The sequence below is a fragment of the Amblyomma maculatum genome, chromosome 5 (assembly GCF_055883805.1).
Source record: "Amblyomma maculatum isolate TAMU_Amacu chromosome 5, ASM5588380v1, whole genome shotgun sequence".
NCBI lineage: Eukaryota > Metazoa > Arthropoda > Arachnida > Ixodida > Ixodidae > Amblyomma > Amblyomma maculatum.
This window is the reverse complement of record NC_139348.1, coordinates 12,814,661-12,840,741: the sequence shown is the minus strand read 5'-3', so window position 1 is coordinate 12,840,741 and position 26,081 is coordinate 12,814,661. Positions and strand designations below refer to the sequence as shown.

General features: G+C 48.1%; 1 protein-coding gene across 3 annotated transcripts in view; it reads left to right on the top strand.

Moving 5' to 3' along the window:
* LOC146187775 (uncharacterized) overlaps positions 1-26,081 on the top strand; it is a 98,627-nt gene that overhangs the window by 23,023 nt on the left and 49,523 nt on the right. For all 3 annotated transcript variants that reach the window (XM_084603534.1, XM_084603533.1, XM_084603532.1), the window contains exon 2: positions 2,934-3,015. In XM_084603534.1, the coding sequence (XP_084459660.1) occupies positions 2,937-3,015 (79 nt within the window). In that variant the 5' untranslated portion in view covers positions 2,934-2,936. The remainder of the gene's footprint in view (positions 1-2,933; positions 3,016-26,081) is intronic.

The window sequence follows — 26,081 nt, the reverse complement described above, 5'->3', positions numbered from 1 at the left end:
TTGGCTATAGTGTTGAAACGCCCTTTCTGTCTAGCGTTATGCATTCACTTCAATGACATCAAGAGGCTTCCCATGATAGAAAAAGCAAAAAAAAAAAATTACTGAGAACCTCTTTTGCCACACAGTTGATGTATTTCATGCATGTAGGCTTATTTTCTTTTCAGAAAACAAAAACAATTCGGAGCACGTTATGACCATGCGCTGTTGATTCACTTTTTTGTTGATTGTTTTTGTAATAGATCCAGGAAATAACCTTGCTTTACGGCTTTGCATTGTATACTGCTACGGCACTAAGGGTACGCGGAGAGCCATTTTTCGCTTTCGTTTTTCTCTGTTTGTGCCCTCTGTACGTGTACGGTAGCCTACTGGGTATCGCCTAGCTAACCTCCCTGCTATTCCGCTCTTCAGTTTCTTTGTCGCTCAGACGTCTCTCGCGTTTCGCAGGAGCCACCGCATGGACTAAGTATAAGGTCCAGCGTATACCTTCATCTTAGTCGGGTGGAAGGCACGCACACAGAAAGCGCTCTCTGCGCTGCTTTCCGCGCTCTACACAACTCAAGCCGACACAAGACGTTCGAAACTTAACTAAGCACACTTGCTTTGCTGACGGTAGCTGGTCATAACGCTGCTGATCTAGAAATGGGGGCAGCACAGCCAGTATAACTAGCAGTATTGATACTTCGAGGCTCCGAGCGTTGTCCTCGGTCATGGAAAATGCCGACTGCGCTCGCCTCTTCGCCAGTGTCGGAGCTATTCCGCATATCTGTCGATTCTTCCTATTTACGATGAGATCCATAAACGTTTTAGTTCCTGCATTTCAAAGCCACTGATAGGTGAATGTGAGAGATTATCGGCGCTTATGAGCAATAATGCCACTTTCCCCTCCCATTCTGCGCCAAGCCACTGCGAATATTCTGTGGACGTTCTTCAGCTGTAAAGCTCTCGTAGACTCCCTCGGCCTCTTCCGTGCTGCCCGACCGCAAGTTTGTCATGGTACACTGAGCGTATCAACATATTTCACTCGCCCTTGCGGCAACTCGAGGCATCGCAAAATGCACCACAGCGGCTCAGTTCCGGGTCGTTTTTTCAAACTTGCAATGGCGCCAATGCAGAACAGACTTTTCTATAATATTTTTTCTTTTTCTTAAGAATGCGTAACCCGATTGCGTGCTTACGTAACCTGGCACCGTCCTACTGGACACGCCACGCGTACGTCACAGTCTGAACCACGGTGTAAGAAATATTTCTTACACCGTGGTCTGAACCAAATGGCGAATTGTATAGAATAGGACCCCGGGTTCAATTCCGACCGTCTACGGCTGCGTTTCGATCGAGGCGAAAAGAATATTGATTTAAACTGATTGATTTATAGGAAGGAAAAGGCGCGGTAACTTTCTCACTTGTTTTCTGTGGACACCTCAACCGAGCCATAAGGAAAGGGAGGAAGGTGGAGTGAAAGTGGAAAGAGAGAAAGAGGAGCCGTAGTGGAGGGCTATGGAGTAATTTCGACCACCTGGGGATCTTTAACGTGCGCTGACATCGCACAGCACACGGCCGCCTCTTCGTTTCGCCTCCATCGAAACACAGCCGCCAAGGTCAGGTTCGAACCCGGGTACTCCAGCACAGCAGTCGGGCGTCTGCACCACTGTGGCGGGGCGCGAAAAGAAGAGGCGTCCGTGTGTAGTGTGATAAATATGAAAGGTGGTCTAAATTACTCCGTAGCCCTCCACTGTGATACTTTTCTCTCCAACCTCCCTTCCCTTGCGGCGCCGCCCACGTGTCCACAAAACAAGTGTGACAGATGCTGCGCCTTTCCTTTCCTGTGATCAATTATTAATATGGGATGCAGCACACGAGTAACGGTCAAAGAATGGGTATAGAAAACTTTAAATGGTATTGGTTGCTAACTACAAGGTAGATTTATAGTATCTGTAAAGCGCAACCTGCCATATAGTTCACAACCTTCTAACTGAAATCTTGCCCGTTTAGATATAAGCGACCACTTGCCGAAATAGCGAATGGTGAAAGCGTGTAAATTACTGTGTGGCACGTTTCGGCGTCAGCGATCATCGACCACAGAAGCATCTCTGACAGGGCTCTTGAAAACGAAATCTGCAAATTGAAATTCAGGGCTGCTTAAACGTTTATCATGTCAAAGTCCACACAATAATCCGCCAATGATGAGCACATTCGGCTCACGCTAGTGCGTTAATGCGACGCAGTAACCGAAATGCTCAGCGATTAATAGGCCCCTGTGATTTTAACGCGTTGAGGAGCTCGTTGCACTGAAAACCAGGCGTAGTCGATCGGACAAAACAGTGTGCGCAGAAATAGCCTAATTTAGTGTACCGCAGAGAAGGCGCGTTTCACTCTTAAGGCAAAAGCCACTTCCAAATGTTCTACTTGCACCCGCTTCATCAACCCGATGCTCTGAAACCATCCCGTGCTGGGTCAAGTCTTTGTCACAACTCTTGCAGTCTGGGAGAAAGTGAAATGACAACTATTCCGGAGAATGCACACGCGAATTTCCGATCTTCTCTCTGTGGCTTTTTTTGCGCTACGTTTTGTCCCCGATCTTTCAAGTAATTCTCCGTGTAGTGCCTCCGGATTTTAATCTCAATCTTCAAGCAAACAGGATTTACACATTTTCCCTCCAGTAGTCTTCGGTCGCAAAATTACGCTTTGAAAAGCCCTTTTTTGACCTCACCATAGCGTCGTTGAAAGAACGGTTGGTGTCATGAGCACTGCATTTCGACTCTAGAGCTAACCCACACCGTGAGCTAACCTATAGTTTATAAAAGCTCCGTAACTCTCAATCCCCTCTTCTTCCTCAGCGCCTCTTAAGGCCCCGAGGACAGTGGAGGCAAACAGTGTTGACGCAATCAACAACGTTCGCGCATTGCGTGACAATAATGAGTGCACTTTTCTTGCAGGCAATGGAAGGCAAACTCTTCTTCGCCGCACTCACCCTGGCTGCATCTCTGCTTGTGGCTGAGGCCGAGAAGAAGATGAACGGTACGTGGCTTTCTTCGCTCACGATGAAATTAGGGGCCCATATACCGCCATAGCGCCCTTCTGGCAAACGCGAGCATCGAGGTTTCGATTAGTTCCCGTGGCCACCGTTTTTTCAATTCGGGGTTAAGATGATGGCGCCATGTTTTCGACCGAACGAGCACTGCAGTTGTTATGGAGACAAACGTAGGGTAAGTTTCGACAGTGTTGAAATAGAAACACGTTTACAGTGCACCCAAAAGAGTTGAGTACAAATACTTAGGACATGTAGTAGCCACCGATCCTTATGCACGAGTGTGAAATACCTTAAGGGGGCGAGAGCATGCGATTACAATATGCCATCCGAGCGGCTGTGGGTATCCCGAGGGGTTTAACTGGTGCGGCCGAGACTTCTCTGAGGGATTTAAAAACGGAATACCAGCTTGCTTTTGTGGTCATAGTTCTTGAATTGCGTTCACGGTATCACGGTCAGTCTGAAAAAATGGCCAGGGGTTTCAAGGCGAAGATCCTTTTTACTCCGAACCCGTCTGATTGTATCTGTAAAAACAAAACATGGCGGAACAAGAAGTTCAGGAAACGTCATGTGCGGTTTGCCTTGTATCACCTTTCATCACATGCTCAATGCGGGCTAAGTACAAAATACATTTTTTATGTGACACGTCATGTGGGACGAACTGAACGTTACCCAAACTCCCAGAGCACAGAAGACAATCTTGTCCCTTGCAGGTGCCACGAAATTTGTCCGATCGCTGTCTGAAACACGGTTGCAATCCTGCACTTGAAAAAACCGTTCTCTTGACGAAGGTCATGAAGCGCTTCCGAATTATTTCTGGCATGGAAGCTAGGCAACTACGTAAATTTCCCTTCGGTTGCCCGGAGGAAGACGGATATGTTGGGTAAGGAACTGATTTATTTATAGGAAGGAAAAGGCGCGGTAACTGTCTCACTTGTTTTCTGTGGACACCGCAACCGCGCCGTAAGGGAAGGGAGGAAGGTGGCAGTGAAAGTGGAAAGAGAGAAAGAGGAGCTGTAGTGGAGGGCTACGGAGTAATTTCGACCACCTTGGGATCTTTAACGTGCGCTGACATCGCACAGCACAGCTCTTCGTTTCGCCTCCATCGATATGTTGGGTAAGGACGAAACATACACACGAGTGTCAACCACGAACGTGTATCAGGGAGCGCAGATGCGGCTACGCCGAGAAACTCCCGGCCGTGCTTCACAAACACTTAGCTGGTAATTTTAATTTCCTAAATTTCTTTCGTGTTTTTATTTTTTCAGTTTGCAATCAGCACAGTGAACTTCCGCGCGGTCTTCTCTTTCCTTTTTACTTTTTCATTATCAAACAATGTCACATACCCTTTCCTTTTTCCCCTTAAATGGAATAAAACCTCAATTAAGAAAGGCTCTTCATGTGGTCGTCTTTGTCTTCATCAGTTGAAGCGGCACACGTGTTGTACACGATTGCTGAATGGCTCATATGTTCTATTATTTATCTCTCTTACCTTGCAGCTCTCATCTTCAACTTCAACATGTCCTTAGTGTACCTTTATGAACAGTAGATCAAGTAATAACATAAAACAAAAAATAAGGAAAAAATGAAGCTTGATTTTGGCGCTCACAAACACGAAAGGACAAACGCTAGTGCTGAGCTAGTAGACAACGTGCTTTGCATTCGGGCGTAGAATCGTATCTGACCAATTGGCATTGAAGTCTGTTTGTCAAATACAAGCGACCGTTCAAAGAATTTGTGATTTGCTTTTTATCAGTTTTATTTCCGGATGCGGAGGCCTCGTTTTTGCACTTGTGAGATAATTTATTGCACTAACTGCACGGGAGAGGCCTTCGTCCTAGAAGAGGTATAGTGCGGATGATGATGATTGCACTGCCCTTTTGAAACTCAGAACAAACTTCCGCCCGAGACGAGTGCACGTCTGCTTTGATAGAGTTGCCCAACCCTTCAACCCTTGGCTCTGGCATCCCTCTCAGATCGTTCCAACCACTCTTTGAGGAGTCCTTTCTCTCGTCCGTCATGCCTTTTCAAGCTAACACCCCATCCTCGGTGCTTTGGTCTAGTGGCTATTTGAATTTCTAAACGGTTGCAGCACAAGCGCAGCCGCACTGCTACAAACGAAGGCTGTGCAGCTTTCACGGAAAATATGGCAGCCAAAAAGAAATGCAAATTTTGTCCTGGCATCCAACTAGGGACCACTAGTTGATCTAGCCGTGCTGCTGCACTTGTGCCATTGATTCCTTTCAATCTTTACTCACCCGCCGGGGTGGCGCAGTGGTTACGGCGCTCGACTACTGTTCCCAAGGACGCGGGATCGAATCCCGGCCTCGGCGGCAGCTTTTCGGTCGAGGCGAAAAGCAAGGCGCCCGTGTGCTGTGCGATGTCAGTGCACGTTAAAGAACCCCAGGTGGTCGAAGTTTCCGGAGTCCTGCACTACGGTGTCTTTCATAGCCTGAGTCGGGACGTTAAAACCCACAAACCAAACCAATCTTTACTGCGCTACTGCCTCGCGAACACTTGGCAGTTTTCGTTCTTTTGCGCTTGCAGCATTCCTTTTCTCAGCTCTGCTTATGCGAGTACTGCTTGAGTAACCAGGCGGCCAAGGCACTGTCATCTTCGTACTGTGCAGCAGCGGTCGGTTTTACTTTCCTTGGAAGGAGGTAGTGGAAGCCCAGCTCGAGAAAGAGGGCAGCGAATCTCGGTCAATGGCGGTGTCCGTCGACGGTGCCGCGCTTTCTCGGAGGGTCACGCGGTCATTCGCCTCGCCGCGGTGGGCTGCAGCTGCACGACTATTAGGCAATGAGCAATAAAGAAAGAAAGAAAGAAAGAAACAACCTCGTTGTTAAAAAGGCGCGGGAAAACAATGCGGGCTGCGAGCCATACGCACTCCTCGTACCAAAGCAGAAAAACTGCGTCAAAAACGCGCACCACCCAGATTTTTCTGGGAAATAATATACAACTGATTGAATAATTAACTTATTGATGACTGATTGATTGATTGATTGATTGATTGATTGATTGATTGATTGATTGATTGATTGATTGATTGATTGATTGATTGCAAATTGAAAAAAAATACAACAGGTTGCCTCCTCCATTGACTCCTCTCGAATCGGGCGGCGCCGGTAATTTATCGGCATGAAACCTGGATGATCGGCGCTCTTTCAGAATGCTAGCTGCCGCTGAAACCCCTTTATAGAGAGCATGACGGTGTTGTGGCAATTCATACTTGCACTAGTCCTCGGTTCTTCTACTTCGCATACCTGCCGCTGCTTGTCCAAACTTTATTCGAAGCGGTACATAAATACGCATTACCTGACAATGTCACACGGCCTTCCCTGTTTACCCTTTCTCTCTACCCATCTGGCGCACCTCCTGGGACCACCCCCTTCAACATGCCCTCGATACCTTCTCTATGCGTCTGTAGCGTCCTTGAGGCTCATAATGGAGCACTGACGATAGGCACGGAGGAGTTCAACCACAGTCTGACCATCCGCTCTGCATCGTCGTTCGGGCGCACAGTGGCTTCCCCTCTCTACCGTCCGTGTGCGTGGTTCTTCCTGTGAGCCGAAAATGTCACGAACGTCGTTTCTGCGGTGGCGCCGCACCCGTGAATAAGACATGGAAGACCTCACTATCACTTCTGCTTTGATATTCCTAATGGTTTACTTCAAGTACAACGTGCACAAAATGCAAGAAAACAATGTGATCTTCGCGCAGTGTTTGCTCGACAGCAGGCGGCCTCTTTTTAGATGCTGAATATGCTGCGGTTCATAATATTTTGGTTTACTGGTCAAGTGATTTAGATCCATTCAGTGACTCAATTAAGTCAATAAAGATTAGTATTCTCTTTTCTTCCAGTTCGATGAGGCCCCAATAAATGTGGCGTCACCTTAAAGCAAAACCAGTGACATAGTGTTATAGCATTTCTGACTGGAGACAGTTGGTGGAGAAAACTTATGAGTACTTTCATCCCTTGTTGCATGCCGTGCTCCTTGTACTGTTTACACACAAAAAAGGTTCAAAAATAATATTTGCAAGAAAACTTTACGCAATCTTGCATTGTGTAAAGTTGCACATCTTATAAATAAAGCTTGTGATGATTTAGACATGCCTCTTAGTGAGAGTATACTGCATTTCGCGAATGTGTATTCTTTTTGTTTATCAGTAGGAAACAGTACACTGAAGGAGTGTCCCGATTCTGTGGCAATCATAACAAACCTAATGGCGTACCGTTCTTTGCATGACACTGGAGCAATCGAAACGAAAGCGACTGCCATTACCTCCCTATCGAAAGCACGAGATTGTATCATCTTAGTGAATAGAATTCGGCAGCAGATACGACAATTTTACCAGTAACCATCGAGAGGAAGGTGTGTAACTGTAGTTCCAGACATAACCGCCGTTTCTAACAGATAATCGATTATGCATGGAAGAAGGGGAACTCAGAAGGTCGCGAAAAGGATTCGAGCTTGAAAACGGCGCTACCAACTAGCAGTATAGAAAAGGTCTTAGTGATCCATAAACAAAGGCGGGTTAATGATATTCTAGTGGAAATGCAGATCAAAAGATTGACACAAAAACGACAGTGAACATTGCGAGAAGGTAAACTCGCGGGAATTCCTAACATCGTCCAAGCACTTAAAATTTATGCTAGGATGTTCACAAAGTGTTATTTTTTGCTGATCGAAGTAATGAGAAGCAAGGAATAGCGGTGATTGTGGCGCTGCTGGTGGCACTGCTGGTGTGTGTATGTGTGTTTGAGGGGGCGGGGTTCGATTTCTTATTGCAAGATTGTAAACTCACAAACCCACACACACACACAAGCGTGCGTGCACACACACACATGCACACACTGTGCTGAGCCTGCACTGCCTCTTAACGGTGCACCCGGTGTGCATGGTTCTACAGCAACTTGCAAGCAGCAAGAAGTTACAGCACATTATGAGTTATACCTCCAAAAGTCGCAGTTCCGCTTTTGAGTCAATCCATTTAACGACTGTAAGCCTACTGATCTCCAATCCCCTCCAATGCTTCCACAATCTCTCATTGCCTTAGGGACTCAAACGTCGAACAGCTCGGGCAGGATGGTTGCAAAAAGTGTAGCGCGGAGACAAAGTACCCCACAAAGCACCATGTCTGGCGGATAACATCCTCTGGAGAGACGATGCGAGGCATTTCAGGCGCACACCCGCATACGCAAGTAGGCCGGCATTGTTTCCACGGGGAGAGAGTGACCTTGAAAAGCGACAGCCCCTCGGCCGGCAGAAAGTGGCGTAGTGGGTGACCCCATTTGGGGGATCTTCATCGGACGCGTTCTGTGGCCCGTCGCGGGCCACGGAGCGGCGACGACGAGGCCTGACCGCAATCGGCCGCCATTGTTCGCCTTCTGAGCGCCATTTATTTGTTACGTGACAGCGTACTCAGCAACTCGTAAAGCCGCCGTCCGTGTTTTATGCCCTTCATTTAGGTGTTTACCGAGACATACATACGGCGCATTCCTTTAACCGAAGACGCCCGACTACTGTGCCGGAGTACCCGGCTTCGATCCCGACCGCCGGCGGCTGTGTTTCGATGGCAGCGAAATGAAGAGGCATACGTGTGCTGTGCGACGCTAAAGATCCCCAGGTGGTCGAAATTACTCCAAAGCCCTCCACTACGGCTCCAATTTCTCTCCTTCATCCCTTCCTTAGGTGTCCACATAGCAAGTGTGACAGATACTGCACCTTTCCCTTCCTGTGAACCAATTATTATTATGATGTTTAGGAGGCGTTAGAAATTGATTTACAGAATAGAAAAGGCGCTGTATCTGTCGCAATTGACCGTGGACACGTGTACGACGCCGTAAAGAAAGGGAGGAGGATGGGAATAGTTGAGGGTTACGATCCACTGCGCTATAATGGCTTTCGCTTCATCGCATTTTAGTGGCCCAAAGTGCACTCTCAGAAGAGGAATTCGGTTGGTTTTTATGTTTAAAGCAGGGGTGTGAAACTCCCTATACCTCCCAGCGGCCACGAATTACAGACGCTAGCGCCAAACTCCCCATTATAGGATTATAGCGGGCGGGGGCGCGTAAAAAATGGACTTGACGGGGGAGGCCGTATAGCGGACTGGTCCAAAAAAACGGTGCGCTGAAGGGGGTGTCGGTAGGCTGCTTCAAGCAGCGCGGGTCGCGCGCTCGCGTGCGCCCGCGCCCGGGAAAACGCTCTGCCCGTGGATTTTCTACCGCATCATCGTTCTGCCGCGGCGCGACCATGCGACCGGCTCGCGGCAGGAACAGTGTGATGGAAAGAAAAACCACAAACATAGCGCTCTCGAGGGCGCAGGCGCTCGCGAGCAAGCCTACCCGACCGCAGCAAGAAATAGCACAGAGAACAGCAGATATCGTTTCTCTTTTTTATTAGCTGCACGTGAAACAGAAAATGAAAAGATGCGACAAGGTATCCCTCACACACGCGCACTTTATATAGCTAACAGTTTACAGTAGTGTTATGTGTTCTGCGCTAACATTGTAATCTTGCATGCTTGCTTTATCACTACAAAAGAACCCAGTTTGCCGGCACTGCTTCTGTCAGCATGTGTACAGTTGATATGAAATTAAATAAATGATGCACATATTCATTCTACGCATTCCATACCATCAAAGCAATGTAGAAACATGAGCAAATACCTGCGTTCTAGTTACCTAGTGGTTGGTATTTGATGCAAGTAATCACATGTCACTGCGCTATACATAACCAAAATGCATGATTAAAAATTTACACTACCCTTCCTGGAAGAACCGTCTTCTTCGAAACGCACGTCTCTCCACAGTGCATGAAGGTAACAAGTTCAACAACACGAAACACAGCGGATATCGCCGACTGTAATGGCCAGCACAATGAGCAGACGAGATGGGTCCACGGAACTGGAGGTGCACGCAGACAAGTCTCTCGTCTCACGAAGGGGCGAAGAGCCAGCAGGAATGAGATGCACAGAGTAAAAGAACCGCGACGAAAAATCGCGACTTTGGCCGACAAGCCAACACGCAGAGAATTCACAGCGCTAGGCTACGCAGACGACCGACGCAGACGACAGTTCTAATTCAAAACGAGCGGAGTCGTAACGGTTGCAGTGGTTCACGCGACGAAGCAAGCCACGCAGCGCAGTCGGCGGCGCCGTCAGTGCGAGGGGAAAATTTAGGCGCGAGGGAGAAGTCCTCCTCTCAGCTTTTTCTTTCCTCCTTTCGCCCCCGCTTGGGAGAATTAGACGGGACGGAAGTGCCCCTGACTTTCCGCGGCCTGTTTAAAGTTCCTATAATGCAGAGCAAGATTTGAGGACGGAACCTTTCAAAGAAGTGTTGTGGTCACCTAGGTGGGTGGTCAGGCGCTTTCCGTTTGACTATGTAGGTCTTCCTGCATGTGAAAGGCACTTCATTCACAACTCTTTCTACGCAAGGGACAAACCTCAAGTCAGGCTTTATCTGGCGCCCTCTTTGTTTTTCTTCATTTCTTTTCGTTTTCCCTCCTTTTTTTTTTTTGGTCAACCATGGCACATATTCTGCCAAGCTTAATAGGTCCAGAAAACAGAACATCCATATCTGCTACCTACTTGCTTCAAACGGTGAGGCATTTGGTGAGTGCATGGCACGGCGGCATTTTTATTTTTCTGAGGGGGACCTTTACATCCCCTAACCATGTTATTAATTTTAACTTCTTTTAATCAACCCAGACAAAGGTTAGTGTTCACCTGTGAACTTCCCGACAATAATATCTTGCGTTATTTAGACCTCAAGCTGATTTTCTGAGAGGGCCATCTTTGCTGGATGTACTCCCCCCGAACCAAAAAAAAAAAGATTTATTAAGTTAAAGGCCCACCCTCCGGCTCAAATTTTTTATTTTCCGCGGTGGCTTTGAGGCTTCGTCCCCACAACGCAAGGCCGCCAGAAGTTTTTGAAAAGAGTAATTAATAACGGAGTTACAGCCACCGCAATCAACCGATTTTGCGCTTCCCCCTCCTTCCGTACCGTGTCAGAGGATTTCACTCTCCTAGTCGGGCGTCTGGCCTCCGTGAGCCAAATTCCCCTTCCTCCTCCGCGTTTGGCGGGAGGTAGGGCGTCTTGTGGAGAACGTCACTCGCGTACGTCATGGCCCGGCCTTTGAGCCTTTTCTTTTTCTTCGCTTTTGCTGTCTCGTTGACGTTGGGCCGAGTCGCCGAACCTCTCTCCTAAAAGGGAGAGAAAACGGCAGGTCACGTCGGAATGAAAGCTTCAGGTTGCGCGAAAGAATGGGAAGGCTGTAGAAACGGCGCAGCAGACAGAACGGACTCGGAGCAGGGGTGTGGTGATGGTGGTACTCTCTGCATGCGCGAAAACGAAACGGGCGAGGGAAAAGCGCGCAGTAGCGAGCGGCGGACACAATTAGTGGTGTACGCCCATCCTAGCTTCTCCCGTCAGTCAGCGAGACGGACCAATGGACGTCGTTCGCGGCAAGTACGTCATAACTGTATCTCGACGGGCCAGCGCAGGAAATGGGGAAGCTGGCTTCCCGAAGGAGAGCATGAGAGAGCTTTGATTTGTATTTTAGTTGCTTTGCGGCGCGCGTGTCACTGCAGCATTTTGCACAGACTGTCTCCGGTACCTGGTCGAAACACTGAAATGGATGGATGGATGAAAACAACTTTATTTAATAAAAAAATGTGTTCCAGGGTGGTCCCCTACTAGTCCAGGAGTCCACGGGCTTTTGCTTCACATAGAGCCCGATCCACCAGCCATTTCTGACCGGCGGGTTGAGCTGTCCGCAAAGCAGCCTCCCAGGAAGAAAAGGGGGGATGGGGGGCACTGCCTGGGGGGAAGGACATTCCCACAGGTAGTGGAAAAGTGAGGATTTGGGCTCGCCACAGGTGTCGCAGTGAGGGGGCAAGCTAGGGTGGAGGCAAGAGAGACAGTAGGGGGAAATGAAATAATCCATCTGTAATTGTCGCCATATAGCACTGGATAAGGGTGACAAGGTGCTGTGGGGTGGTGGCAGTGTCATGCGGTTGTGTTTGTAGAATGTGGTGATTTGGTGGTATGTAGAAAGGACGGATGCGGCCTCCTGCGCGGAGTTGGGTGCCTGATCATCCGGTGCTCGGTTAGAGAGTTCTCGAGCCAGCGAATGAACGCGCTCATTACCAGGGATCGAGGCATGCCCTGGGATCCACGTTAGATTAACCGTTCGGTCGAGAGAGGTGGTGGTGGCAAGAATATTATGCGCGGCCGGTGTCGCCACGCCGTTTAGGTAGTGGCGGTATGCCGCCTGAGAATCTGTATAAATTTCGGTAATGTCTTTGTCAATGGCTGAATGGGCAAGCGCGAGTGCGATGGCGGTTCCTTCCGCTTCTGCAGGTGAATTAGTTCGGATAGTGGCGGCGGCCCGCACTCTGCGATCTTCGTAGGCAGCGACTGCAGTGAAAAATCCTACTTTAGAATTCCCTGCCGCGTCGACATAGAGGATATCAGAGCGGTTGCGGTATCTTTTGGTGTAATAGCTGGCTCTAACTTTCCGCCTTCCCTGATAAAGGCAAGCGCCCATGTTGCGTGGTAGGGGCTTCTGGTATATGTGATCCTGCGTGCCCGGAGAGATCATGAAAGGTGTAGTACTTGCTGGGGTGGCGATGGGTGGATTGAGACGGAGTTGTCGCAGTAGGCATTGTCCTGTTTCCGTGCGACTCAGGTGGACTAATTGGTTGGTGCGTTGAGCTTCTGATAATTCGTTCACGGTATTGTGAGTACCAGTGGCCAGCAGACGTTCTGTGCTAACCGTCCGTGGAAGACGTAGGGCGGAGGTTACGGCCATGCGTATTAGGATGTACGCCTCCACTGTTTGGCGCTGAGTGAGTATATGATATGGGAGGAGGTATGTGATTCGGCCCATGGTTGCGCGCAGCCACACGCCTGATTAGTCCAGCAACCTGCTTGGTCTGTCTTTGCAAGAGTTGAAGGGTGGCGGTTGCATCAAGTGCGTTGTTAATGAGAAGGCCGAGAATCTTCATCTGAGACACAATGGGCACTGGGTTTCCGTACATGTGAAGTTCAATGGGGGGATCTCCGGGTATGGGTTTAAGCTGCAATAGTTCCGATTTAGTTAGGGAGCAGCGGAGGCCTGTGTTTTTTAGATAGGTGGTGGTCATGTCTATGGCAGACTGCAAGATATCCTGGGCTGTTCCAAGGGATCCGCCTGTTGTCCAGAGGGTTATTCATCTGCATATATGGCTGTGTGGAGCTCTGGGATAGCAGCAAGGGCCTTTGCTAATGGCGCTAGGGCCACGTTAAAAAGTAGCGGTGATAGGACCGCCCCTTGAGGTGTTCCGCGGTTAGGCTCCTTTTCTTAAAAAGTCCTTCCCTGGACAGTGGCCCTTTTAAGATCCGGCGCATTCCTAAGTGGTCAAAAGACCCATAGCCTCGCTTTTCTTGGAATCTGCGCTTCAAAATTCATGTCCTCAAAAAATACAACAAAGTCTGAATGACCAGGTTTTGAGGCTCGTTGCAGCAGGTTTCCCTAGACCGGTCATATCAGCTGTCATGATGAATAAACAGCGCTACAGACTAGGAACAAGAAGCAAGCAGGACGGGCGCTGACTCGCAACTGAAGTTTATTTAAAAAACGTACAGTTTAAATATCCAAGCCAAGCCGCACTAAACCACACATTAAACAAAAAACTAAGTCATGACGACCCAGCACTCATACCACGTTCAAGAAACCCAACCTCATTATCTGTTAAAGCGATTGACGGTTCACTAACACATTTTTCACCTAATCGCGTGATATGCCTGACCTCAATGATTTCTCTATTAATCTGTGCCGGATGGGCATCCAACATACCTGTCTGTGTTAGAAAAGGATGGCAACCATCACACCCCTTACAATGCGCAACCAGATTAGAGCCTTATACCAATCTCTAATGATCTCTCGTGCTCTCGTAACCGAACATTAATACGCCTGCCCGTTTGACCCACATACACTTTATCACAAGATAACAGAATCATGTATTACAGTTATATTATATCAGCTGTAGTTGAGGCCATCTTGCAAAAAGATAAGAGCCCCCGAAAAAGAGCTGAGCCTTTTTTTTTCCAAGCCGGTGGTGGTACCTTATGTACACCGCTTATCCCCCAACCTTAAAAAAGTGCCGGGCAGGCACAATGTGCCTCTGGTGCTTACCGCACCTAACAAGCTCTCGAAGCTTTGCCCATGTATTACTGGGTATCTCGGCGAGGGTTGCAAAAAAACAAACAAAAAAAAACACGGGTTCTCCTATAAGAACTGTGCGGTAGGAGTGGTGTACCGCATCCTCCTTTCATGTGGGGTTTCATATTTTCGATGGAATTGAACGGCGGCGCAACACGGAAACGGACACAGACAAGAAGGGGACACCACATGCGCACACATGTGCTACGATTGTTTTATCGTTTTATTTTTTATTTGTTAGGGTTCGGGCTGGTCGCTTCTTATGTCTTACTCTGCTGTTTTCGGTCCACACTGCATTTGCTATGAGATATGGCCTGCCTTCCGTTTTTAAAAAAAATGTTTTTTCCCGTTTTTGATGGTTTATCTACTGAGGTTAGAAATATCTGGTCTGATTTCCTGTTGGTGCTGCTCGGCGTTCACGTGTTGGGTTTGGAGCGGACTGTGGCGATGAGTCTGATGCTTGAGATGGACGTATAAATATGCCACCTTTCCGTTTAATAAATAGTTTGTGCGCATGTGGTGTCCCCTTCTTGTCTGTGTCCGTGTTGCGCCGCCGTTCAATTCCATCATGCACCAAATCGCCCCCCAGGCCGTTATTCTTTCCTATTTTCGCCGAACTGGCTGCTTGTCAATGACCGGTTACTGGAGCATGGTCAAAATGTTGAGAAAAAACGTAAAAAAGAAGATAAAGATAACGAAATAAGAAACCAAAATGCCAACGTTGTGCAGCAGCTAGCATCATGCAAGTGTAGGGCAGGATTTGACAAGACGACGATTCTGGGAAAAAGTGGGAATTATAAGGTAAGGCATTAGAGGCATATTATATAAATGAGCTATCCGATCGTTGCATTAGCGCTATTTCTGTCCACATGTACTCAGCGGAATGCGGCTTTCTGAACATGTTTTTGCGTTAACTGCTGCCCTTCTGCGCATGCTCGGTTTTTCTTTATATATGCTCTGTACTTTGGCATGAATATACAGTCAGTAGCTAATGTGTCCTTCTTCGTCCATTGCTCTTTATTTTTGCGCTAAATTCTGGACGTCTGGTTGGAAGTAGACTTCCAAGTACATTAGCCACAGAGGACCGGGGCAGAATGCGTGGGCGGCCTGTTCGTTTCCCTTGAATGAAGCCAAAATCCCAGCCTATAGTCGCGACCGGCGTTTCGACTTTGGAATACTAAGAGCCAGAGCGATGATTCGTTTGTGTTGTGTACGGCTGCGACCGCGTCACCGCCATGGTTGATAGGTGACAGAAGACAAAACACGGAAATCTTAATGTGTGTGTTTTTTCTATGTATTTTAAGGGTGGTGAATCAACTCATTCCAACCAGTCTTTAGTAGAAAGAAATTACAAAACCATTGTTGAGGTTCAGTTACCTTTGAACCAAGTTTCACGAGCGTTAGGCAACGTCCGCAGCCACTGCTTAAATCTCGACTCGGTTCCGCTTCTAGGCAACGGGCTGTCCGGCAGCAGCCCTAAGTGTTCCTTAGCTAGGGTTAAATAAAGGAACTTCATGAAGACGACGATGTTTGCTGCACAGCGCGAGAATGTGTTGCAGTTTTACACGAGGCGTGATCGGCTGCGGCGACAGCATGTTTGTTGCGCAGATCGGGAGTTCAATGTCAAAACTGCACTATTATTGACCTTGATTCTTTTTCGTGGCTGATTTACAGCTACCGCTCCAAAGCTAGCCTATCGTTCAGTAGAGAGAAGTGTTGCCGCTACCATTCCCACATGTGCTGGAGCACATTCTAATCAGATATTGTTTGAGGGAAAACAAGGTACTTTATTCGTTCGTTTAATACCTACGTGCTCCTCGATGGCTCCACTAAGTTTGATACCATTCAGTATGGAAGAGTGGAACATTAATAAATTAACCACTTGGGTTTTAAGTCCCAAAGACAGGCATTAGCTACGAGGGCCGCCTTAGTAGATGGTTGGAGACTAACTTCGGCCAGACATGCGGCATTATTTAACTGCCTCTGACATCGTTCAGCACACGGTTGCTTTTGTATTTAGCCTCTGTGAATACGGAATCGGTGACCTTGGGATCAGTAACACGTGACAAGCCTTGCAATCGTTGGTGGCTGTGGAGGCCGTAGGAAGCACGGCAGGTTAATGGATTGCCGCCAGTATAATTTACTTTAAGCAGTCGCGCGGACGCCTCGGGAGAATTGCATTGATTGACTGCTCTGTGGTGTTGCTCGGTACTCGGCAAATACGGCATATTTTGTAGAAAACGTAGATTGGAGACGAAAAGAATCATGGTGGAATGTTCCCATTGTGTTGGTGATCAATGGTGAATGTATCGTGCGATGGCTTTGTGGCTGAAAAACAATTGGTTAGAAAGTGAGAAAAAGACAGTACCACAAGGGGATTCAAACCCACGGCACACGCAGGATACAAGGGTCAACCACTATGGCGGCTGCCATACAGCTTCCTACCTTACTTATGTTGCGTCTAACTTGAGGTTGAGAGAGTTCAACAGCGCTGCCCTGTTGCACAGCCAGCGTCCAGTATCACCGCGTTAACCGAGCAGTCAAGGCCGGGCAGCTGAGGGAACCTTCTTCTGCTATCTTTTCTCTTGTGCTCTGCAATTATTCACAATTTCGCCATAAAGTTATTACACTAATAAACACCCATTTACTACCCGAAAAAAAATTGTGCCACAGTTTCTTCGCCCTCGGAGACTGCAGGGTGCTGTTTTTTAATAGGTACGCATATTGAGTTATATTGTACACGTCTCACGTTATACGCTTCCAAGGTATAAAGTATACACTTTATAACGAGCTGCTCATTTCTGTTCATTGTCTGCTTAGAGGTATCGAGGGTGATCGTGAAAGTGGCAAGCTGCCATAGCTAGTGGAGCGTTTATCATGGCGAATATGTGCTACATACACCCAACGTATGCATGAGAAGAGTGGCAGAATCCAATACGATATCTCAAATCATCGTTTTCTTTTTATTCTCCAAATATATAACAAAAATGTAGGGTGACGCTCCAGCTTCACAATAATAGTGCACAAAGTAGTGAATTTAACAACATCTTCTCGTTCCGCGCTTTTTTTTTCTGACCGGGGGGGGGGGGGGGGAGGGGGTGCGCAAAGGAAAGAGCAGTGTCTCCCTTTTCAGTGGACACTAACAATTAACGGCATAAAATCGAAGGCACATACGTCGTCGTCTCGAAAGACTGTCGCAAATTAGCCTGCAATTTTAACGCCACTTGGAAAGAGAAATGGTACCCCACCACTCTGAACACTGCACAAAAAACGAATGCGTTGCAGTTTTCTTACAACATTATGTGCGCATTTTTAACGATAAAGGCCCCGCTCCATGGGGCACAGGAGAGGCGCACGAGCAGGGCACTTACGCAACCAGTGCCGCGCCCTGACAACGCTGGAAAAAGTAAACATCTCGATGAAGCGTCTACATAGAGTATGTCACTATTGTTTCTGACGACGTTGTTTTGTATTTGGCGACTTCTCGCTTTTCGTCTTTCGCTGTTCTGTAGGGGGTCTATCCTGGTATTCAGCTCTGCTTTCGGGAGTGAGTGTTTCTCTTAGGGGGTTAGTTTTCTCGGCGATGGGTCGTCCTATGATGTTCAGTAGGCGTCTACCAGTGCGACTTTGTTCTAGTCTGCGTTCTTGGCAGACCAGGGTTGCTTCTTTGTGTTCTTCGTAGGTGGCCGAGATGCCCATTCCCATAAAAGCCTCAGCATGACTTGGTAATCTGAGTGCGTTTATAAGCTTTCCGAAACTGCGCATCAATTTTCTGTGATTCCGTTTTGGTGACGCTGTGGTACGGGAGGCTATAGGTCCAGCGGGGGACTGTCATCGCCATTACTATTCTGATCGCGTCCCTCTACTTTAACCCTCCGTTCCTGTTTGCTATTCTTTCGATCATGCCGCAGACCTGACTGGTTGCCCGAGTCATTAGCTTGATTGTGTGCGTTCTTTCCCCGTAGCTCTGTAGCCACATACCAAGTATCCTCAAGGTTTTTACTTCTCTGATTTCTTGGTTTTGAAGTCGGATTTGAATCGGCTCTGCCTTGAAGATTTTCTTGTGGATTCTAATGAACTCGGTTTTTTTTCAGGGGCGCATTGCATGCCGTTTCTTCTTGCAATTTCTTCAATGCCATCCAGGGCTCTTTGCAATTTGTCTTCCTTTTCTCCCGCTGATCCTGTCGTCGTCCACACCGTAATGTCGTCAGCGTAAGTCCATATCTGGGGAGAAAAGACACCACAGTTGACCGGAAGAGAGGTGACCGATCAACTCCAATAACTACCTAGAGGATGCAGAGGAAGTTGCAATCGCCCTTGCAGTTAAACACGCCAGCAACCAAGGTAGAAAACACATAATACTGAGCGATTCCCAAAAGGCCTGTCGTGCCTTCCTCCTGGGACGGGTATGCAAACAGGCACACCGAATAATGGAGCAGGAAAAAAAGACGGGCAACATGAAGCACACAATCATGTGGATACCGGCACACGAGGGAATCGACGGCAACGAGGTTGCCGACAGGATAGCCTGAGGGCATACTTTCCGGGCACCTGCGTCAGCTGCCCCAGAGCCTTCAACCCCTCTCACATACGGGGAACTAATACAGTACTTCAAATTAGAAAGAAAACGATACGCAGAACCGCACAAAGACCTCAGCAGACAGGAGGCAGTAACCTGGAGGAACATACAGGCTAGGACATTCCCAAACCTAGCAAAGTACCACAAAGTCTGGCCCGAAAAATTCAAAAATAACACATGCACTGCATGCGGTGAAGTCTCGGACATCCTTCACATGATATGGAACTGCAAAGAGCAATTAGAGATATATATAAGCTCGAGCGCTCAGCCAAGCGGAGTGGGAGGCAGAGCTGGCCCACACGGGTCTCTCTGAGCAGCGCAGCCTGCTCACCAGGGCCCAGGCCAATGGCATCCTGGACTGAGGAAACCACCCACGCTATTCCTATGAAGCGTCTCTGGCGCGTGCAATCCTGTGTTGTTCCAAGACTTCTATGCTGAAACCGGCCGAAACAGTTCGACTGCTACTCGAAGCTTGTCCCAGAGCTACTTCGAGCGCATTTGCACACGCTTGATGCTGTCTCCGCGTTTGCAGAACGAGGATTTTTAAGCACATTCCACTTATTCAATGCATGCCGTAAACAATGCGCTTACCTGCGCGCGGTTCTCTCGGCAGCACATCAGACGCCACTTCTCCTCACATAGCTTCTTTAACTTGTTTATTTTATGCGATTTGTGGCTGGCGAGCCACAGTGAGTGGCGCCGCTACACTGCGGCGATGACCTTTCCTTGTCGATCGAGCTTGAGGTTCTTGCTGGAGGGAGGTTCGCTTTCTGAGACGGGCGCCACTTTGTTTCGCTCCGCGAAAGTTCAGTCTGCGAATGCGGTATTTGACTTCTCCTATCCTGTGTTACCAACGGATACCTGAACCTTGAAACACCACGGGGACACCGGACTTTCGACGGTAGGCCCAATTTTCTGGATTTTATGAGTCTTTAAAAATTTCTGACCGAGGCCTAGGCCTAGCTCTACTCCGAAGCCTCGCTGGGCGCTAGGCGTTACCCGAAGAGGCTGGGAGCGGCTCCAGAGCGTCGCGACTTGAGAAGAGCAAGATGATGGAAACCGTGGAGGGAACAGACGCTTCCGCCAGCGATATTTTGAACGGACAATGGTTTATCAGAAAGAGAAACCGAAACGTGGCCGTCAACAACGCCGACCACGTTGGAACGCTGAACCTAACCAAGGAGGAAGCTGGCCGAAAAATTGATTGAGCGACAGCAGGAGCGAATTCCCAGCACATCTAACAAGATCATCATTCGCCCCAGAGGCGGAATTAACAGTATTATCAACATTGTAGGAAGATTGAACTTGTCTCGAGTTATCATCCAAGCCGCCGGCCTGGATCTGACGACCTCGAAGGGTGGGATCATCTCCCCAAACTCTACTCAGCAATCAATACTGGTCGCTACCACGGATACCGAGAGAACTTACAAGTACGCAGCCATTCAAGCTCTGAAGATTGAACTCAACATAATTGAAGACAAGTCATACATCGCCATGCCGGAAGACGGAGGCAAAGGCGTCGTTCACGACGTACCACTCGAATATTCAGCGGAGGAACTTAAAGAAATGATAGAATGGAGTGGGACTAATCCTCAAATCTCTGGTATTAGAAGACTGGGAGCGCGATCCAAAACCATTCTGATACGTTTTGAAGACTGGTTTGTGCCGAAATGGCTCAATTTCCAAGGAATCAACATGAGGTGCTGCTTGTATAAGAAGAAGTACGAAGTCTGCACAACATGCGGCAGGCTGGGACACAGAGCCGATGTATGCCCAGACCCGACCAACGTGAAGTGTCGCGGCTGTGGCTTGGAACATCCAGGCGCTAGACACACATGTGAACCTAAGTGTCAACTCTGCGGTAAAGACCATGTCCTAGGAGACAACAAATGCCGCGAAATATACAGGATGCCCTACCTCTCAAAGAAGAAAATGTGGGAGAAAAAGCCAGAAAAACAACAACTGCAATCAACTTCAGGAAGCCAGGGACCCATCCTCTACTCTTCGGAACAAGAGCACCGGGGACGAGAACCCCGAGGAAGGAACCGGGCAAACACGGACCCACGGTCGGGGACCCGATTGAGATCAAGATCAAGCTCGAGAACCAGAGAGACCTCGAAATCCCGGGACACGAGCCAGGAACGAGGACCTGGCCTGCCTCCCAGAGATCCCAAGCATCCATGGCGCCCACTCCAGTCAGCAGACAACAAGACCGTAAGCTTCACTAGCAAAACCTCCCAGGCTGACAATAGAGAGATGGAAAAACTTAGAGGGGAAAACGCAGAACGTAGAGAGAGGATCAAACAAATTAGTCGCGAAATTCAGGAACTTAAATCTAAATTCACCGAAAAGCCCACGGCTAAGAGCCCGCCGGCAAATCAATCAAATAAGGTACCAAAAAAACACAAATTCAATTACTACTAATTCTACTTCAGAGGAATCAAATGGTATGAACTTGGAATTCACCCGGCCGCCACCACAGAAGGTAAAGGGGAGAGACCGATCCGTTTATAACCATTAATAGAAAATTTGAACAACGTAATGACAAATTTGATAAGCAACTCGAGAATATTAACACGCTAATCCAGCACCTTCTAGGGGCTCAGGGACAGATGCAAGTGCAGATTCAAAATCTCACTAAACAAATGCAGGAAGCATCACTGGCCTTCTCTGAATCCGGTAACAGAATTGCAAAACTAGAAGAAACAATGAGTAACAATCATGGACAAAAGCCATAATCAGAAAGACAACTCCACAATCTGGCAGTGGAACTGCCGAGGGTACCAGAGAAAACGAGCGCTATTGCAACAATACATAGAACAAACTGCCGACACGCCCATAGCTATCATGATACAGGAGACTGGGAAAAACCCAACCAAATTGTTTGGATATCAAAGCCACAGCAGCGATAGGGGCGAAAAGTCCAAAGTCACGACTTTTATCCAGAGAAAAATAGCCGCTACTAATCACGAGATCACATCTCGTGATATAGAAGCAGTTTTAACCGAAATCATCACTGGAAGAAAAGACCGAAAGAGTATCTTTCTCTTGAATATATACAGCACTCCGAAGCAAAGGAAAGTTAGGTTTCAAGTCCTATTCCGAAAAGCGCTAAAGATCGCAGGAAATAACCCGCTTATCATAGCCGGTGACTTGATGCAGCCCATCAGGAATGGGAGTACGATCGGCAGGATCCTAAGGGACGACAATTATGGGAAGACATGCAAACACTAGGACTCACCCTGCACACTGATCCAAATGCACCCACACGCACGGGTAATAGCGTCAGCAGGGACAGTACCCCCGACCTGACATTAAGCAAGAATGTAAGTACAGCGGACTGGAAAAACACCGAACAAACCCTAGGTAGTAACCACTTCATTATTGCACTCACATTAGGAAAAGGAATCAAAATTAGAAAACGCAAACAACCCAATATCACGGAATGGGAAAGATTTAGGCAAATACGAGAGACCGAGGGAATTGATAAAATCGACGATATCGACAAGCGGTCACAAACACTAAAGAAACACGTGGAGGAAGCAACAGTCACACTAGAAGACGAAGATGCACCGCCGAGTATCGATAGCAAACTCCTAAGCATGTGGAACAAGAAACAGGACCTAGAGAAAAGCCTAAAAACACAAAGATGGAACCGTAATATTAGGAGAGCACTAGCTTGACATAATAAAGAGATGGAGACATACGCCATCAAACTAAATGAACAAAACTGGTGTAGCAGATGTGATGAAATGGAACAAGGCATGAGCCTCTCCAAAACATGCAACATTCCACTACACATGCTCGATCCGGAAAAGTCTAAAGCACAAGCCAACGTAAATCAAACTAAAGATAAGCATGCCTTCGAAGGCTCGGACGAACAATTGATGAGTAAATTGATAGAAATTTACATCGCACAAACGGAAACCGAAACGTTACCAGCATATGAGGGGAAACCTAACCTAGACTTAGACGCCCCCAGCACTAGTGCTGAAGTCCGAGCTGAGATTATTGGATTAGACAAGATCGGCCGCAGGACCTGACGGTATCACGAACACTATTATCAGAAATCTAGACGACGAGTGAATCACAGCCCTGGCAGAATACACTAATAAGGTAGGGGAGACTGGACAACTACCGCAGGCATGGAAAAATGTCAGTATAGTCCTCATACCAAACCGGGAAAGCCGCCAAAACTAGAAAACCTAAGACCCATATCACTGACCTCATGTGTGGGAAAGCTAATGGAACGCGTTATTCAGACGAGACTTACCAAATACATGGAGCAAGAGAACCTCTGGCAACACGAAATGGTGGGCTTCAGGCCGGGGCTAAGCACACAGGACGTGATGCTCAGACTTAGATACGATATCATAACACATGAACCTTCAGATACAAAGACTATTCCCGGACTTGACCTAACCAAAACCTGCGACAATGTCAAGCATAAGGCAGTGCTCGAAGGTCTCCAAGAAGTTGGGGTTGGAATCAGACCTATAACTATATCAAAGATTTTCTCACAAACAGAGAAGTCACCAAGAGCTTTCAAAGCGCCAAATCACCCACAGTCACCTTGGGTAGCAAGGGAACGCCACAAGGCTCTGTCTTGTCTCCCTTTCTATTTAACATTCCTATGAGGGGGCTACCAGTACCAACTAAAGCAAATACCGGACTTAAAATTTAGCATGTACGCAGATGACATAAATCTTTGGATAAATAAAGATAGCGACGCAGAGATAGAGAACAAACTCCAGGCTGCCGCAAATAAGGTGATTGAGTACGCTGCGGAACGCGGTCTATCCTGATCACCGCAAAAGTCAGAACTATTCATCTACAACCCCAAATATAAGAAAAATAAAGCAGACATAAAGATAAATGTTGAAAACTACCCGGTTCCACAAGTAGAGGAAATTAGAATCTTAGGAATGATCCTCCAAGCAAGAGGGCAGAACACAAACACCATCAAAAAATTGGAGAACTACGCAGCCCAAGTTACGGGCGTATTCAGAAGAGTAGCGCTTAGAGGAACATGGTCTCAAGGAACGTAGTCTACTCAAAATGACACAGGCCTACATCATCAGTCGCGTATGTTATGCCACACCTTTTCTCAATCTCAAAAAGACAGAACGTGAAAAAATCGACGTCATAATTCGAAAATGCGTCAAACGCGCACTAGGCCTCCCTGTCTCCACATCAACAGAGAAGCTGGAGATTCATAATACATGGCAAGAGCTCACTGAAGCTGTCATAATCTCTTAACTGGGAAGACTAAGTCAGACAGAGACAGGCAGAGCCATCCTAGACTGGGTCGGACTCCAATCAGACAGAGGCCCACAGACGAAAACGTCTATCCCACCCAACATAAGGGAACACATACTGGTACCACCCTTACCTCGAAACATGCACCCAGACTACAACAAAGAACACAGAGAACACAGAGCCAAAGCCATCGCTAAAAGAATTAAACGCAAAGCAGTCGATGAAGTTGCTTATGTAGACGCATCATGCGGACGACACGGAGCAGCTGTCTCGGCAGTAGTAAATGGAGAAGGTGCACCTAAAATTGCGGCATCAGCACGCACCCGTGACATCAGTGCAGCTGAAGAGGTCGCAATAGCGCTCGCATGCACTGGCACACAGACCAAAACTATCCATCATATAGATACCAACACACGAGTCTGTCCCTGGCAACGAAGCTGCGCACCTGCTGGCCCGAGATCTCTACCACCGGGCAGCGGTAGAACAGCCCGAATGCAAGGGAATTAAAGATTGCGCTATCACATACAATGAGATCATAGAATCTTACCAACTAGATCGAAAAGTATACCCTCCCCCAGATCGGTCTCTCACTAACAATGAAGCACGCATCTGGAGGCGATTACAAGTCGATAACTACATCTGCCCTGTCTGGGTTTTCTTAACACAGACCGGGGAGGAAGAAGATTCTAAATGTAAAAATTGCGGCCAAAAAGGCACGCTAGATCATATAATATGTCTATGCGCCGTTTCCCCAGGCGCCGGCATTAACATTGATAGTAGGGAGGCCTGGGAGGTTTGGCTGCGGAGCGGAGATCCCACCGTTCAGCGGCACGCGACCCGCCTGGCGGCTGAGGCCGTGAAGAGTGCTTGTAACCTCACCTGACCTCAGCCCGCGGGGCCCTCCTGACCCGCTCCCCAGCCTGCGTGCCGGGGCGGGAGATGAAGGGCTCCTTTTCGGTGGAAATAAAGTTTTCATTCATTCATTGATGGGGGGAAAGGGGGGGGGGGATAAGGAATGTGAAGAATTGGGGGCACAGCCCTATAACTGTATCCTAGTAGCGTTTAGGGACCACCACAACGGGGCTGTGCAGAGGAAGGGCAAGAAGAGATAAGTGAATGGAGGGATGGGCAAGGGGCATAAAGGGGGGGGGGGGAGAGATGGCGCGGCAACGCTAGAAGGACACGCCCGCGGTGTTTAGAGGTGGGGGCGAAGGTGGGAGTCCTCCGGAAAAACTAGAAGGAGCCTGAGGTCGGCACTTTGTTTCGCTGGCGCACAGTTCGGGTACAACACACCACCAAAGGCCGCCGAGGGAAGTTCCAGGTGTCGGTATCCCAGTTGAAGGGCGGCTCGCTGCTGTTGTAGGGTAGGGCATGCACAGAGCAAGCGCTCGAGGGTTTCTTGCGGGGCACCACACAGAACCACGGCCGGTCTCGAGGGAGAGAGCGTGCGCTCTTTCTTACGGCCTTCTCAATCGCCGCGTGAACAATGGGAACTTTTCTCCTTGAGTTACGCTCTCCGCCGCCGCAAGGGGCGCGACCTGCTCACTGTTCGCTCCGCATCTGCTTCAGTGGCGGCGGGTGGCTTTTGCCTGGTTTCGCGCTGTCGCCCGCGGGTTTCGTGGTGAGTGCAGCCCCTAAATGAAAGATTACAGAAGGTAAAGGCTGCAGCGGCATCCTGTCAGCGTGCTGCACACGTGAATGGAGTCTTTATATTAACAAACACTGTCGCTCAGCAAACGTTCGAAAAGCATATGACATGTATTGCGGCATGGTATCTATTTTTGTTCATTTTAATCTGAATTTTTTCCCGAGCCTGTACAAGAAGATGAATAAAAAAAATGAATGAGCATGATCACATCGAAGCTTCTTCAAGGCAAACATAACAGCAACAATGGCAAAACCATCTTTCAGCGCTAGATGAGAAACCATCGCGGTAACACCGAAGATGAAAATAATTTTATAAAAATGTAATGTAAGTTGCACAATGCTTACATGACAAAGTATTAGTATA